At 43.3% G+C, this 12,157-nt stretch overlaps 1 protein-coding gene across 3 annotated transcripts in view; it reads right to left on the bottom strand.

Moving 5' to 3' along the window:
- The window catches only part of ap2b1 (adaptor related protein complex 2 subunit beta 1), a 201,366-nt gene that overhangs the window by 130,764 nt on the left and 58,445 nt on the right, over positions 1-12,157 (bottom strand). For all 3 annotated transcript variants that reach the window (XM_068007982.1, XM_068007981.1, XM_068007983.1), the window contains 5 exons: positions 11,102-11,197; positions 9,824-9,939; positions 3,815-3,980; positions 3,123-3,221; positions 465-724 (listed from right to left, as the gene is read on the bottom strand). In XM_068007982.1, the coding sequence (XP_067864083.1) occupies positions 465-724; positions 3,123-3,221; positions 3,815-3,980; positions 9,824-9,939; positions 11,102-11,197 (737 nt within the window). The remainder of the gene's footprint in view (positions 1-464; positions 725-3,122; positions 3,222-3,814; positions 3,981-9,823; positions 9,940-11,101; positions 11,198-12,157) is intronic.

Here is a 12,157-nt window from a genome sequence, read left to right as displayed (position 1 = left end):
AACACGACCTCCCATGTTCTTATGTTCTTTTGGGTTGGGTAGGTGAGGCCAAAGAAGGGCTGGCTTACTCGACTGTGATAAATTTTCAAACAATTCTAAATCCTGTGGATTAAATGTTTTGTTTAATTCCAAATAGATCTGACTGTAAATAATTCTACTGCTCAAAGGAAATACTTTTACTAATAAGCCTACCAATATAAGAAGCCTTTTGCTTTGGGGTTTGTAGTTTTTGACGAACTTTAGCCAGGAGTGCCAAACAAAGTAACATTACCGCGTATCAAAATGCTAATGGTTCCTCCAGGGCAATTAGTGCTACACAGTATGAAATCATATCCGTCTTGTGAAGACAAAGTAGGTCATTAGGTACTGAATATTAGAGGAGTCTGTGTATTAAGATATTGAGCCTCGAATTTCCCACTGACCAAATCTATCTACTTTATAGCTTTGCTGTCTTTGGTACTAACCCTCCAAGTTGCATTGGCAGGTGCTTGCGATGGATCCCGTGGCTACCCTCTACAAACGCATTTGGAGGTTTGTGGTAAACAGATGCCAATGACCCGATGTGACAGATGAGCTCATCCAGCAGTGTCGGTTCAATTAGATCGGTCTCCTCAGAGATCAGCGGTTTTTCAGACAGAACCACCTCTTTTGCAGCCACAGGGTCAGTGGACAGAAGGCGCCAATAAATGTAGCCACGGTCACGGAGGTCAGGGTTATCGGAATCCTAGAAACGAATGGTAAAACTAAATATTAGTAAATCTATAGCCTTTGTCACATAGCAAAACAGTACAAGTTACACATACATAATTGTACAGGTTACTCCTGGTCCAATGTTTGCAACCTGTCAGCAAATAAATCATTATATATCTCTTTAGCATGCTAACATACTGATTGCAAAAAAAATCTGTAGGGGTCACAGAAAATTCACTCATTTGAAGCGCAGTTTTATAATGACTTGGTATATCACCACCTGAAACTATAAAATGCAGTCTCACAGGCTCTGAGGGATGCAGGTATTTCCATACTGAGGTACCAAGCACCTTGGAACATCCTAATGAGAGTAGTCATGCTACTTCAAGCACGTCAGATTACAAAATGATCGGTATACACAACATCTACGACTAGTATACGCGCCGTTTAGGTCCACAGAATAACCCATGCCTTGCACTGTGCAAGTAAAGTTCTATGGAACGAGAAGAGCTTTACTGAAATAGTAGCACCTGACTACATAGAGGCCTCAACCCTACGTAAGTGTTAATTGTATCCACGTGATTTATATCAATTAGTGTTAATTGTATTCAGATGGTGTGCATCAATTGGGGACACTTGTATCCATTTATATGAGAGCTTATCTAGGGTGTGGGTGGTGTTGATCTCTGTGAATAAAGGCTTGGAAGGAACTGAAGACCAGGCTCCAGTAGTCTATTCTTTACCACTTGGCTATCTAATTTATTACAGAAGTGTCAGTGAATTGGTGCGTGTATGTATGTCTTATGTAGAAGTTTGAAAAGAGAGTGCGCATTCAAGAAATCTGGTATTAAGCAACAGCCAGCTGCTGACGTTAATAGATGAATGCGGCAACTGGCAACAGGTGTAAGCATTTGTTACGAGCAGCTAGTCAATACAAAGTTCAGGATCTTGGGCAAATTGCACAGTGGATTGAATAAACCTTGAATGGATACAGGGATGATCAGAGATAGAAGAGATGAACTCACAACTTCACTGTTTAAACCCAAACGAACTGAGCTGCAGTTTTGCTTGAATGAATTTCATACACCTTCAATTTGATCGTTATTGTATTTGTAATAGGATCTTACTCCCCTAGAAACAAAATTCCAATAAAATCCAGAAAATGGTGAGAATACACAGATTGTCAGCTCAGGGTCTGAAAGAGAAAGATCAACATTCCAGGTCTCACCTGAACGTTAATCTTCTGTTTACTTCCAGCAGTTTTATGTTTAATTCTCAGCATTTAGTTTTCTTTTAATCTCCAATAAAATCTAATATTACTGTTAGCAATGACTTCATAATATGTCTACAAATAAGACACTCAGTAATATGGACATCACACAGCAAATGCCTTCCTTTCAAAAGCTCTATGGGCCCATGAACTTACTACATTTATTTATTCAGGTCAATGTGCACCAAATAGAAGATGCACAAAGCGAAAAGGGGGAACACACAGTTAATTCCATAACAGGCAGGAGGCACAGACCTACACCTTGCAGTCTCTTGTTTAAAATCTGACCGTCTGCCCAAGGGTCTCTTTTTTTTCTATCTTCTCTGAGCAAACAGAGGAGTGAAAGGGTGGTGCTTCCAAGTCCTTCAGGGATTCGCCAGCAGACTTGTTGGCCAATCTTACTACCTCCTCTCCTAAGATTATATTCTCAGCAAACTCTTCATGCTGGACTTACATAAATAGAAACATCCCTATCTCTAAGTATGAATGTTCTGGGAACGTCTAAACCAACTTTCATCATCTAAAACACTCTGGTTCAGATTCTTTGTCTGACTCCTAATCTTCATCTCCCAGCTTTGCTGTTCTTTAAATTTAACACCTCGAAATCTAGATTTAACTTAATAGTAGCATTTTTAACATAAATTATATCAAGATGCTCCTCATGGTGATATTTAGAATCTTGAAATGTGATGAGATCAAATGGGCCAAAGTGTTTCTTCATCCCATCCTAGCTTGTGAGCTTTAAAATCTGGCAGACAGGATAGCTCAATATCACTGAAAACTGCCAGTTTAATAACAAGAGCATTTCAAGTAGCGCAAATATTCAAATGCATTTTTTTTTGATTCCTGTCTGAGTATTGGACCAAGCTAAAAAAGTCTTCTTTTCAATATCTTTTCTATCAGACTACAGCCAACTAAAATCTAAGTTATAGTTTATACTGTCAACCTTACTATGCAATACCAAAGTACTGTGCGATAAAAGGAACCAGAAATGATGGAATTGCACAGCAGGGCAGTGTGTGCATACTCCAGAGGGGATATACCAGAGTAAAAAGAACAATTGGGCATCCTGAGGAAATCTCCTAAGCACAATATTCCTTTTAATACAAACTCAAGGAGATACTTTCTCAGCAAACTCCGAGTACCGCACTGACTTTCCTACCTGTGTTGCCAGGCTGAGGACCTGCTGAACCAGCTCCTGAGTATCTGTCGGCTTCTTTAAGAACAATTTCACAATTGCAGTAAGCAGGGTCAGTTGCACCTGTAGGGGTGAAAGCACAAACCTTATTATTTGTCCCAACTTTCTCCACCGATCAACGGCAATTCATTCGGGTTACATCTTTGCTGGACTCGGGTACACTGGTTGATGCGCAGAAATTATAGCGCTGTATTGCAAGGAAAGGTCCATGCATTCCTCAGCCTTCATTGTGTTAATTCTCTCCAGCCTTGAAAGCTTACACTACACAATCTTAATATTCACTCTTCTGATTTCAATGGGTTGCAGTCCCCAGTATAAAATTAAAATCTAACAATTGTTTAAATATAAAATTCAGCCCATTTTGTTTTAATCCCCTTATATCATGTCGCTCCATGCCACCTCTCTTTACCCCCCACCCTCTCCCCCAAAGCTGCCTAGCTAAGGCAGGAGCAGGTGACCCTAACTAGTAAATAGGAGGTGCAAATTTAAGAGCAGCTGGGGTACATCTGTTCACCCGTATTCCTTCCCTGGACCTCCCCTTTCCTCTATGAGCCCCCCCTCCCCTCTCTTCAAACTCAGGATCTTGTCAGCTAATGAATGATGGGTGGATAATTCCCTTTTACTGCAATGTAATTAAGTAAGTCCAGTGGCCTTACTTGGGTACTCTCATCATGGAAGCCATCTAGGAAACTTTCCAGCAGTTCATCAGCATTGTCGATTCTCTCTGCATATTCACCCACAATCCAGATCATGGCTGCCCGTGCATCCGGCTCGTCAAGTGAATCCAAGTTCTCACACAAGGTTGCAATGATGCTCTCGTACCTGGCAAATCAAAGTAGCATGATTATTACATCAAACTTATTTACCAGTATTAAACGAAAATATTGATGATTTCAGTTAAGTGAGTTACTTCATTTGGTGTTTAATATTATATTGGCATATCTTTTTGGTGCAGGAGGGCCCTTTTTATTTCGAGGACACGCTTCAATTATTTGCGGATGGGTGGCTTTGTCTCCTGTAGCTATAGAAGCATAGAATGGTTGCAGCACGGAAGGAGGCCATTCGGCCCAACGAGTCCGTGCTGGCTCTCTGCAAGAGCAATCCAGTTAGTACCATTCCCCCACCCTATCCCCATGGCCCTGCAATTTTTTTCCCTTCAAGTACTTATCCAATTCCCTTCTGAAAGCCACAATTGAATCTGCCTCCACCACCCCCTCAGGTAGTGCAATGCAGATCACAACCACTTGATGTGTAAAAACGCTTTTTCTCATGTCGCCTTTGGTTCTTTTGCCAATCACCTTACATCTATGTCCTCTGGTTCTTGACCCTTCTGCCAATGAGAACAGTTTCTCTATCTATTCTGTCAAGACCCTTCATGATTTTGAATACTACTATCAAATCTCCTTTCAACCTTCTTTGCTGTAAGGAGAACAACCCCAGCTTCTCCAGTCTAACCACATAACTAAAGTCCCTCATCCCTGGAATCATTCTAGTAAATCTCTTCTGCTCCCTCTCTAAGGCCTTCACATCTTTCCTACAGTGCTGTGCTCAGAACTGGACACAATACTCCAGTTGTGGCCAAACCAGTGTTTTATAAAGGTTCAACATAACTTTCCTTGCTTTTGTACTCTATGCCTCTATGTATAAAGCTCAGCGTCCCGTATGCTTTTTTAACCGCTTTCTCAACCTGCCCTGCCACCTTCAAAGATTTGTGCACATATACCCCCCCGATCTCTCTGTTCCTGCACCACCTTTTAGAATTGTACTCTTTAGTTTATATTGCCTCTCCTCGTTCTTCCTACCAAAATGTATCACTTCACACTTTTCTGCGATGAATTTCATCTGTCAAGTTTCCGCCCATTTCACCAGCCTGTCAATATCCTCTTTTAGTCCATCACTATCCTCCTCACTGTTCGCAACCCTTCCAAGTTTTGTGTCATCTGCAAATTTTGAAATTGTACAACCCAAGTCCAAGTCATTAATATATATCAAAAAAAGCAGTGGTCCTAGTACAGACCCCTGGGGAACACCACTGTACACCTCCCTCCAGACCAAAAAACAACCAACCATTCACCACTACTCTGTTTCCTGTCACTTAGCCAATTTCATATCCATGCTGCCACTGCCCCCTTTGTTCCACGGGCTTCAACTTTGATGACAAGCCTATTTTGCGGCATTTTATCAAACGCCTTTTGGAAGTTCATATACACCACATCAACCGCATTGCCCTCATCGACACCCTCTGTTACCTCATCAAAAAACTCAATCAAGTTGGTTAAACACAATTTGCCTTTAACAAATCCATGCTGGCTTTCCTTAATTAATCCACACTTGTCCAAGTGACTTCATTTTGTCCCGGATTATCATTTCTAAAAGTTTCTCCACTATCGAGGTTAAATTGACTGGCCTGTAGTTGCTAGGTTTATTCTTACAACCTTTTTTGAACAAGGGTGTAATATTTGCAATTCTCCAGTCCTCTAGCACCACCCCAATGTCTAAGGATGATTGGAAGATTATGGCCAGTATCTCAGCAATTTCCACCTTTACTTCCCTTAGCAACCTAGGATGCATCCCATCCAGACCGGGTGACTTATCGACTTTAAGTACAGCCAGCCTTTCTAGTACCTCCTCTATCAATTTTTAGCCCATCCAGTATCTCAAATATCTCTTCACTTACTGTGACTTTGGCAGCATCTTCTTCCTTGGTAAAGACAAATGCAAAGTACTCATTTAGTACCTCTGCCTCCTTGCGTAGGTCTCCTTTTTCGTCCCTAATCAGTCCCACCCCTCCTCTTCCTACCCATTTACATGCCTATAGAAACCTCCTGCTGATTACCACCTACCGTCCTCCCTCAGCTGATGAATCAGTATTCCTCCATGTTGAGCACCACTTGGAGGAAGCACTGAGGGTAGCAAGGGCACAGAATGGACTCTGGGTGGGGGACTTCAATGTCCATCACCAAGAGTGGCTCGGTAGCACCATTACTGACATAGCTGCCAGACTAGGCCTGTGGCAGGTGAGAGAAACAACACGAGGGTAAAACCTACTTGACCTTGTCCTCATCAATCTACCTGTCACACATGCATCTGTCCATGACAGTATTGATAGGAGTGACCACCGCACAAGTCCTTGTGAAGGCGAAGTTCCACCTTCACACTGAGGACACCATCCAACGTGTTGTGTGGCACTACCACCGTACTAAATGGGATAGATTCAGAACAGATCTAGCAGCTCAAAACTGGGCATCTATGAGGCGCTGTGGGCCATCAGCAGCAGCAGAGCTGTATTCCACCACAATCTGCAACGTCATGGCCCAGCATATTCCTTACTCGACCATTACCAACAAGCCAGGGGATCAACCCTGGTTCAATGAGTAATGTAGAAGAGAATGCCAGGAGCAGCACCAGGCGCACCTAAAAATGAGGTGCCAACCTGGCAAAGCTACAACACAGGACTACATGCACGCTAAACAGTGGAAGCATCATACTACAGACAGAGCTAAGCAATCCCACGAACAACAGATCAGATCAAAGCTCTGCAGTCCTGCCACATCCAGTCATGAATGATGGTGGACAATTAAACAACTAACGGGAGGAGGAGGCTCTGTAAACATCCCCATCCTCAATGATGGCAGAGTCCAGCACATGAGTGCAAAAGACAAGGCTAAAGCGTTTGCAACCATCTTCAGCCAGAAGCGGAGAGTGGATGATCCATCTCAGCCTCCTCCTGATATCCCCACCATCACAGAAGCCAGTCTTCAGCCAATTCGATTCACTCCACATGATCGAGAAATGCTGAGTGCATTGGTTACAGCAAAGGCTATGGGCCCCAACAACATCCTGGCTGTAGTGCTGAAGACTTGTGCTCCAGAACTAGCCACGCCTCTAGCCAAGTTGTTCCAGTACAGCTACAACACTGGCATCTACCCAACAATGTGGAAAATTGTCCAGGTATGTCCTGTCCACAAAAAGCAGGACAAATCCAATCCGGACAATTACCGCCCCATCAGTCTACTCTCAATCATCAGCAAAGTGATGGAAGGTGTCGTCGACAGTGCTATCAAGCAGCACTTACTCACCAATAACCTGCTCACCGAGGCTCAATTTGGGTTCTGCCAGGACCACTCAGCTCCAGAACTCATTACAGCCTTGGTCCAAACAGGAACAAAAGAGCTGAATTCCAGAGGTGAGGTGAGAGTGACTGCCCTTAACATCAAGGCAGCATTTGACCGAGTGTGGCATCAAGGAGCCCCAGTAAAATTGAAGTCAATGGGAATCGGGGGAAAACTCTCCAGTGGCTGGATTCATACCTAGGCCAACCATCTTCAGCTGCTTCATCAATGACCTTCCCTCCATCATAAGGTCAGAAGTGGGGATGTTCGCTGACGATGGCACAGTGTTCAATTCCATTCGCAATGCCTCAGATAATGAAGCAGTCCGTGCCCAAATGCATCAAGACCTGGACAACATCCAGGCTTGGGCTGATAAGTGACAAGTAACATTCACGCCACACAAGTGCCAGGCAATGACCATCTCGAACAAGAGAGTCTAACCACCTCCCCTTGACATTCAATGGCATTACCATCGCCAGATCCCCCATCAACATCCTGGGGTCACCACTGACCAGAAATTAAACTGGACCAGCCACAAATACTGTGGCTACAAGAGCAGGTCAGAGGCTGGGTATTCTGTGGCGAGTGACTCACCTCCGGACCCCCCAAATCCTTTCCACCATCTAGAAAGCACATGTCAGGAGTGTGATGGAATACCCTCCACTTGCCTGGATGAGTGCAGCTCCAACAACATTCAAGAAGCTCGACACCATCCAGGACAAAGCAGCCCGCTTGATTGGGACCCTGTCCACCACCGGCACACCTGCTGCATCTACAGGATGCACTGCAGCAACTCGCCAAGGCTCCTTCGACAGCACCTCCCAAACCCGCGACCTCTACCACCTAGAAGGACAAGGGCAGCACGCACACAGGAACACCTCCATCTGCACGTTCCCTTCCAAGTCACACTCCATCCTGACTTGGAAATATATCGTCATTCCTTCATCGTCGTTGGATCAAAATCCTGGAACTCTCTACCTAACAGCACTGTGGGAGAACCTTCACCACACAGACTGCAGTGGTTCAAGGCGGCGGCTCACCACCACCTTCTCAAGGGCAATTAGGGATGGGCAATAAATTCTGGTCTTGCCAGCAACGCCCAGATCCCATGAATGAATAAAAAAAGACTTTTGGATTCCCTTTTCGTTGTGAACCGTTCTGAATCTCTGTCGGGCTGTTGACTACTCTACTGTTTGAGTGTGATTAATTCTCTACAGGTCATTTTTGGTAGTGTGTATGTTGCAATTTTATTCTTAAAATTTGTCACAAAACTTCAAATTCTTCAAATAAATTAGAACTGCACTATAAGGAATATTAATGAAGAAAGTTATTAAAATAAGGTTGCTAATTCACTAAATTAAGAGTGAACTTTCCTCTGCCCTGCTTCCAAATAGCAACCAAAAAACAGATGCAACACAAAGGAAAAATGGAGCATTAAACCTTTCCCTCCATTTTTCTCCTGACCAGCAATGCGCCCGAATTTCCTCTACGCTTTCCTGGTGGCTTCACCTGACTTTGGTTGAGGAGTACGCGGAAATGTAAGCGACACATAAATGAATGTCGGATAGCTCTGCACACAAATTTCCTTTAGCAGCGCTGAGTCCAGATTAGAGGCAAACAATCCCCATAAAAACCTGATGCTGCTGCTTCGGTGCCGTTGTTTTAAGGATAAGCTGGTATTGTCAAGAAAGGTCTTTATTTTTGAACTTTTGAATAAAAATGGATTTTGCTGCTTTGGTACTTGTCACAGATTTGTGTTAGTCTTTTCCACTTAGCGATGGAGGCAGTGTTCAGTATTGTGTCACCCTCCCCTCTTTTGCAATATGGCTTATTTGGCGGCAAAAGGGAAGAAATAACAATAAGCCACTTTACACCACTGATAAATATTTCCCTAACGTAGAACAAGACTACCCCTTGCTCCTAACCATACTACTTCTCCATTCCATCAGCAACCCCGGCCTATTCCCAAATCATCATCCTTAATGTCCTTACTTGCTTTCCTTGTTCTTCCATTTACTGAGCTTAGCACCACAGAGTTGCCTTTTGACCAACTCCCTCCAAGGCAGACTGCAGGGTTGCCTGGATATCCGCTTGGGATGTTGCTGCCGTCCCAGCCGTGACACAACAGCAAAAACTCATTCACTTTTAAATAAACATGAGGACAACCGACTTGCAAATCACAGCTTCTAGCAGGCATAAATGGATTTTAGAACTTGCCGTTAGTTGTCTGTTAATTTCTAAGTCCTTCAGGCTCTCTCATGGGGCTTCCATTTGACTTGACCCTTCAAGTCAAAATAGCACCTGACGCGATTACGGTTGCTGCCTCCTTTAAGACACAGGCAGTGTCCGGACTTCCCCTTGCCTGCACCAATAAAGCATGCTCAGTGCGAGTATGTCATATACAAATCAGGTACAACAGGAACATTGAAACCTGAGGTGGTGCTCTCAGCACAGAGCACCTTGAGTAAGCTGCCATCAAATTGCTCTTAGACGACACCAAGTGAAGAATATCCACCCTATAATTCAACTAATTTCTCCCCTCTCCCCACTTACTTGTTGGGATACTTGCGGAAGATATCCCTTATGACCACGATAGCCTCCTGGACGACATAATTCACTTTGGTCTGGATGAGATCGAGCAGTGTGCTGACACAGCGTTCGGCAGATTGCTGGAACAAGAGCAGATTGCTTATCAGAACTGACTTCCAGTCAATGAATCCAAAAGAGTTCTATTAGTCAAAGTGGCCCTTAGAATTTAGTGGGAGCCAAATAAAATAAAGAGTGCAGACTTAGAGAGAGGGAATGAAAATAACTTTATTATTCAGCATTCCTCTTCATTATCCTCCAATAGGTGATCAAACTTTCAGTGACACTATGCGAGAGAATGCCAGGCTGAGCTGGGCTCTGTGGTCCAACAGCTTGCTGACCACTCACGGAAGAAAGGCAGCTTGGGTGAGGCTTTGGAGGCCCCACTAGCACTTGTACCCCAGTGTCAGTTGGCACCTTCAGGAAAGGAGCGAGGAACAAAGGAATTTCACAAAAGCTAAGAATCATTCTCCGATTGTGCCAATCAACATTCTAACCGCTAGTGAACTTTTGCTGATCAAATAGTCACGGCGCCAGGTCTCAGCTGCTTAGTTTAATGGGTGTTTTCAGTTAAGGCCGTTCAACACTGGAAAGTTAATTGGAATCACATTGCTGCATGCAGATTTGTAAAATCAGGTTTCAGTAATTAAATATTGTCATTTGCTCTCAGCCACATCTCAGTACACAATAAAATTAAAATCAGCAACTGCACTTAGATGAGAAACTTTGGCACTTTATTACAAGGGCCCCACAAAGCCCAATTGCTTGTCTATTCTCCCCATCCAAACTTTGTTCTTTTTAAAAAAAAAACAAATGTAAACAGCAAATTGTTAAATCTGAGATATCTACGACATTCAGCCATGTCAAAAGTGACTAATCATTCAGTCAGCAAGAAGTCCACAGGTGCTCCACCTTTCCTTTGATCAGTTCCAAATTGTGTAGTTTGAGATTAAAGAGGCCAGTCTATTTGCAGCATGGCTCAAAGCTCTAATGATTCATCATCAAAACAATGTCAGGAGTCTGATGCTCGGCCATGTCGTCAACAGTCATTGCACACTTTTTCTCATTGATTAAATTGTCTCTGTGAATTACAAACACAACTTCGACACATTTAAGATTCCGACCTGAACTCCAAGGATTAAAAAAACTTGTGCAGGCAGTCAGACTTGCGAGCGGATCAAAGTTTGGCACACTGTAACAATGTTTTTATTCAGCTGTTAGAGTTTTTAAACACATGCCACTTACCTCAACTTTAATTGCACAGCGGCCAATGGCACGGACCGCTTTCCGCACAAAGTCAACATCAACCTCGGTGGCGTATTCCTTCAGCTCTGCCAGGACCTGAGGAAAACAAGGACCTTCTTAAAATGGATAACTCAAATGATATCGCCAACATTTTTCAAATGGAACTGCAGCCAAACATAACACTCAACGTTTCTCTCTCCACAGACGCCTCCGAACCTGCTGAGTGTTTCCAGCAATTTTTGTTTTCATACCAATCATCCAGTTTACAAACTCAGTGAAAAGCAGCAAACTTGCAGCCAATATTACCACCTTTCGAGGATCGCTGCTGTAATCCTGATTTAGGCCACTGCTAATTCACGGTAGAACTTTGATCAGTATTAAAAAGCAATTCAGAATTTATTCATTTGTTAATACACGCCCAATAGCTATGATGCATGACATTTTGTCATTTCTATTTAAAGCTTTTCAGTCTGAGAAGGAAAAACGGGAAATTAGTTTCCACCTAAGCTCCAATCTTCCTTGCTTACCCATGCACTGGACCATGTGTTGTGAATTATCGAGATAATAAACTAGCCTGCCTCTGCAAATTATCATACGATCACAGCTAGGTTCCCGTCCCTCAGTTTACCTATTAATCTTCTGAGTTGATTCTGTATAAACTGGGAAAAGGGCAAACAAATGGTATTAGAGTGGATAGCTCCCAGTTGAGGCGCATTGGTAAGATCAGCTGAATGACTCTCCTTCTGTGCTGTAATTTCTATGATTGCCTGAGCAGTAAGAATGTATTGCAGGCAACTCTATAATGTAAACGATGTAGGCAGTGCTGTCAGAGGCACCAAACCCTCCGCAGGAGGTAATTTCATCCAGTGCCTCTGGAGGCAAAGCACTATTGGCATCACTGGGAAAGTCACTTTGCAGTATCTGCTCATGCGTAAATCATGAAAGAACGCACAAACTTGCATTTGTATAGCGCCTTGCATATCCTCATGATGTTCTAAAGCGTTTTACAGCTAATTAATTACTTTTGGACCTGTAGTCACTGTTGTTATGTAGGCA

This window comes from Heptranchias perlo, chromosome 28 (assembly GCF_035084215.1).
Source record: "Heptranchias perlo isolate sHepPer1 chromosome 28, sHepPer1.hap1, whole genome shotgun sequence".
Lineage (NCBI taxonomy): Eukaryota > Metazoa > Chordata > Chondrichthyes > Hexanchiformes > Hexanchidae > Heptranchias > Heptranchias perlo.
Note: the sequence above shows the minus strand (reverse complement) of the source record. Positions and strands in the feature narration are given on the sequence as shown.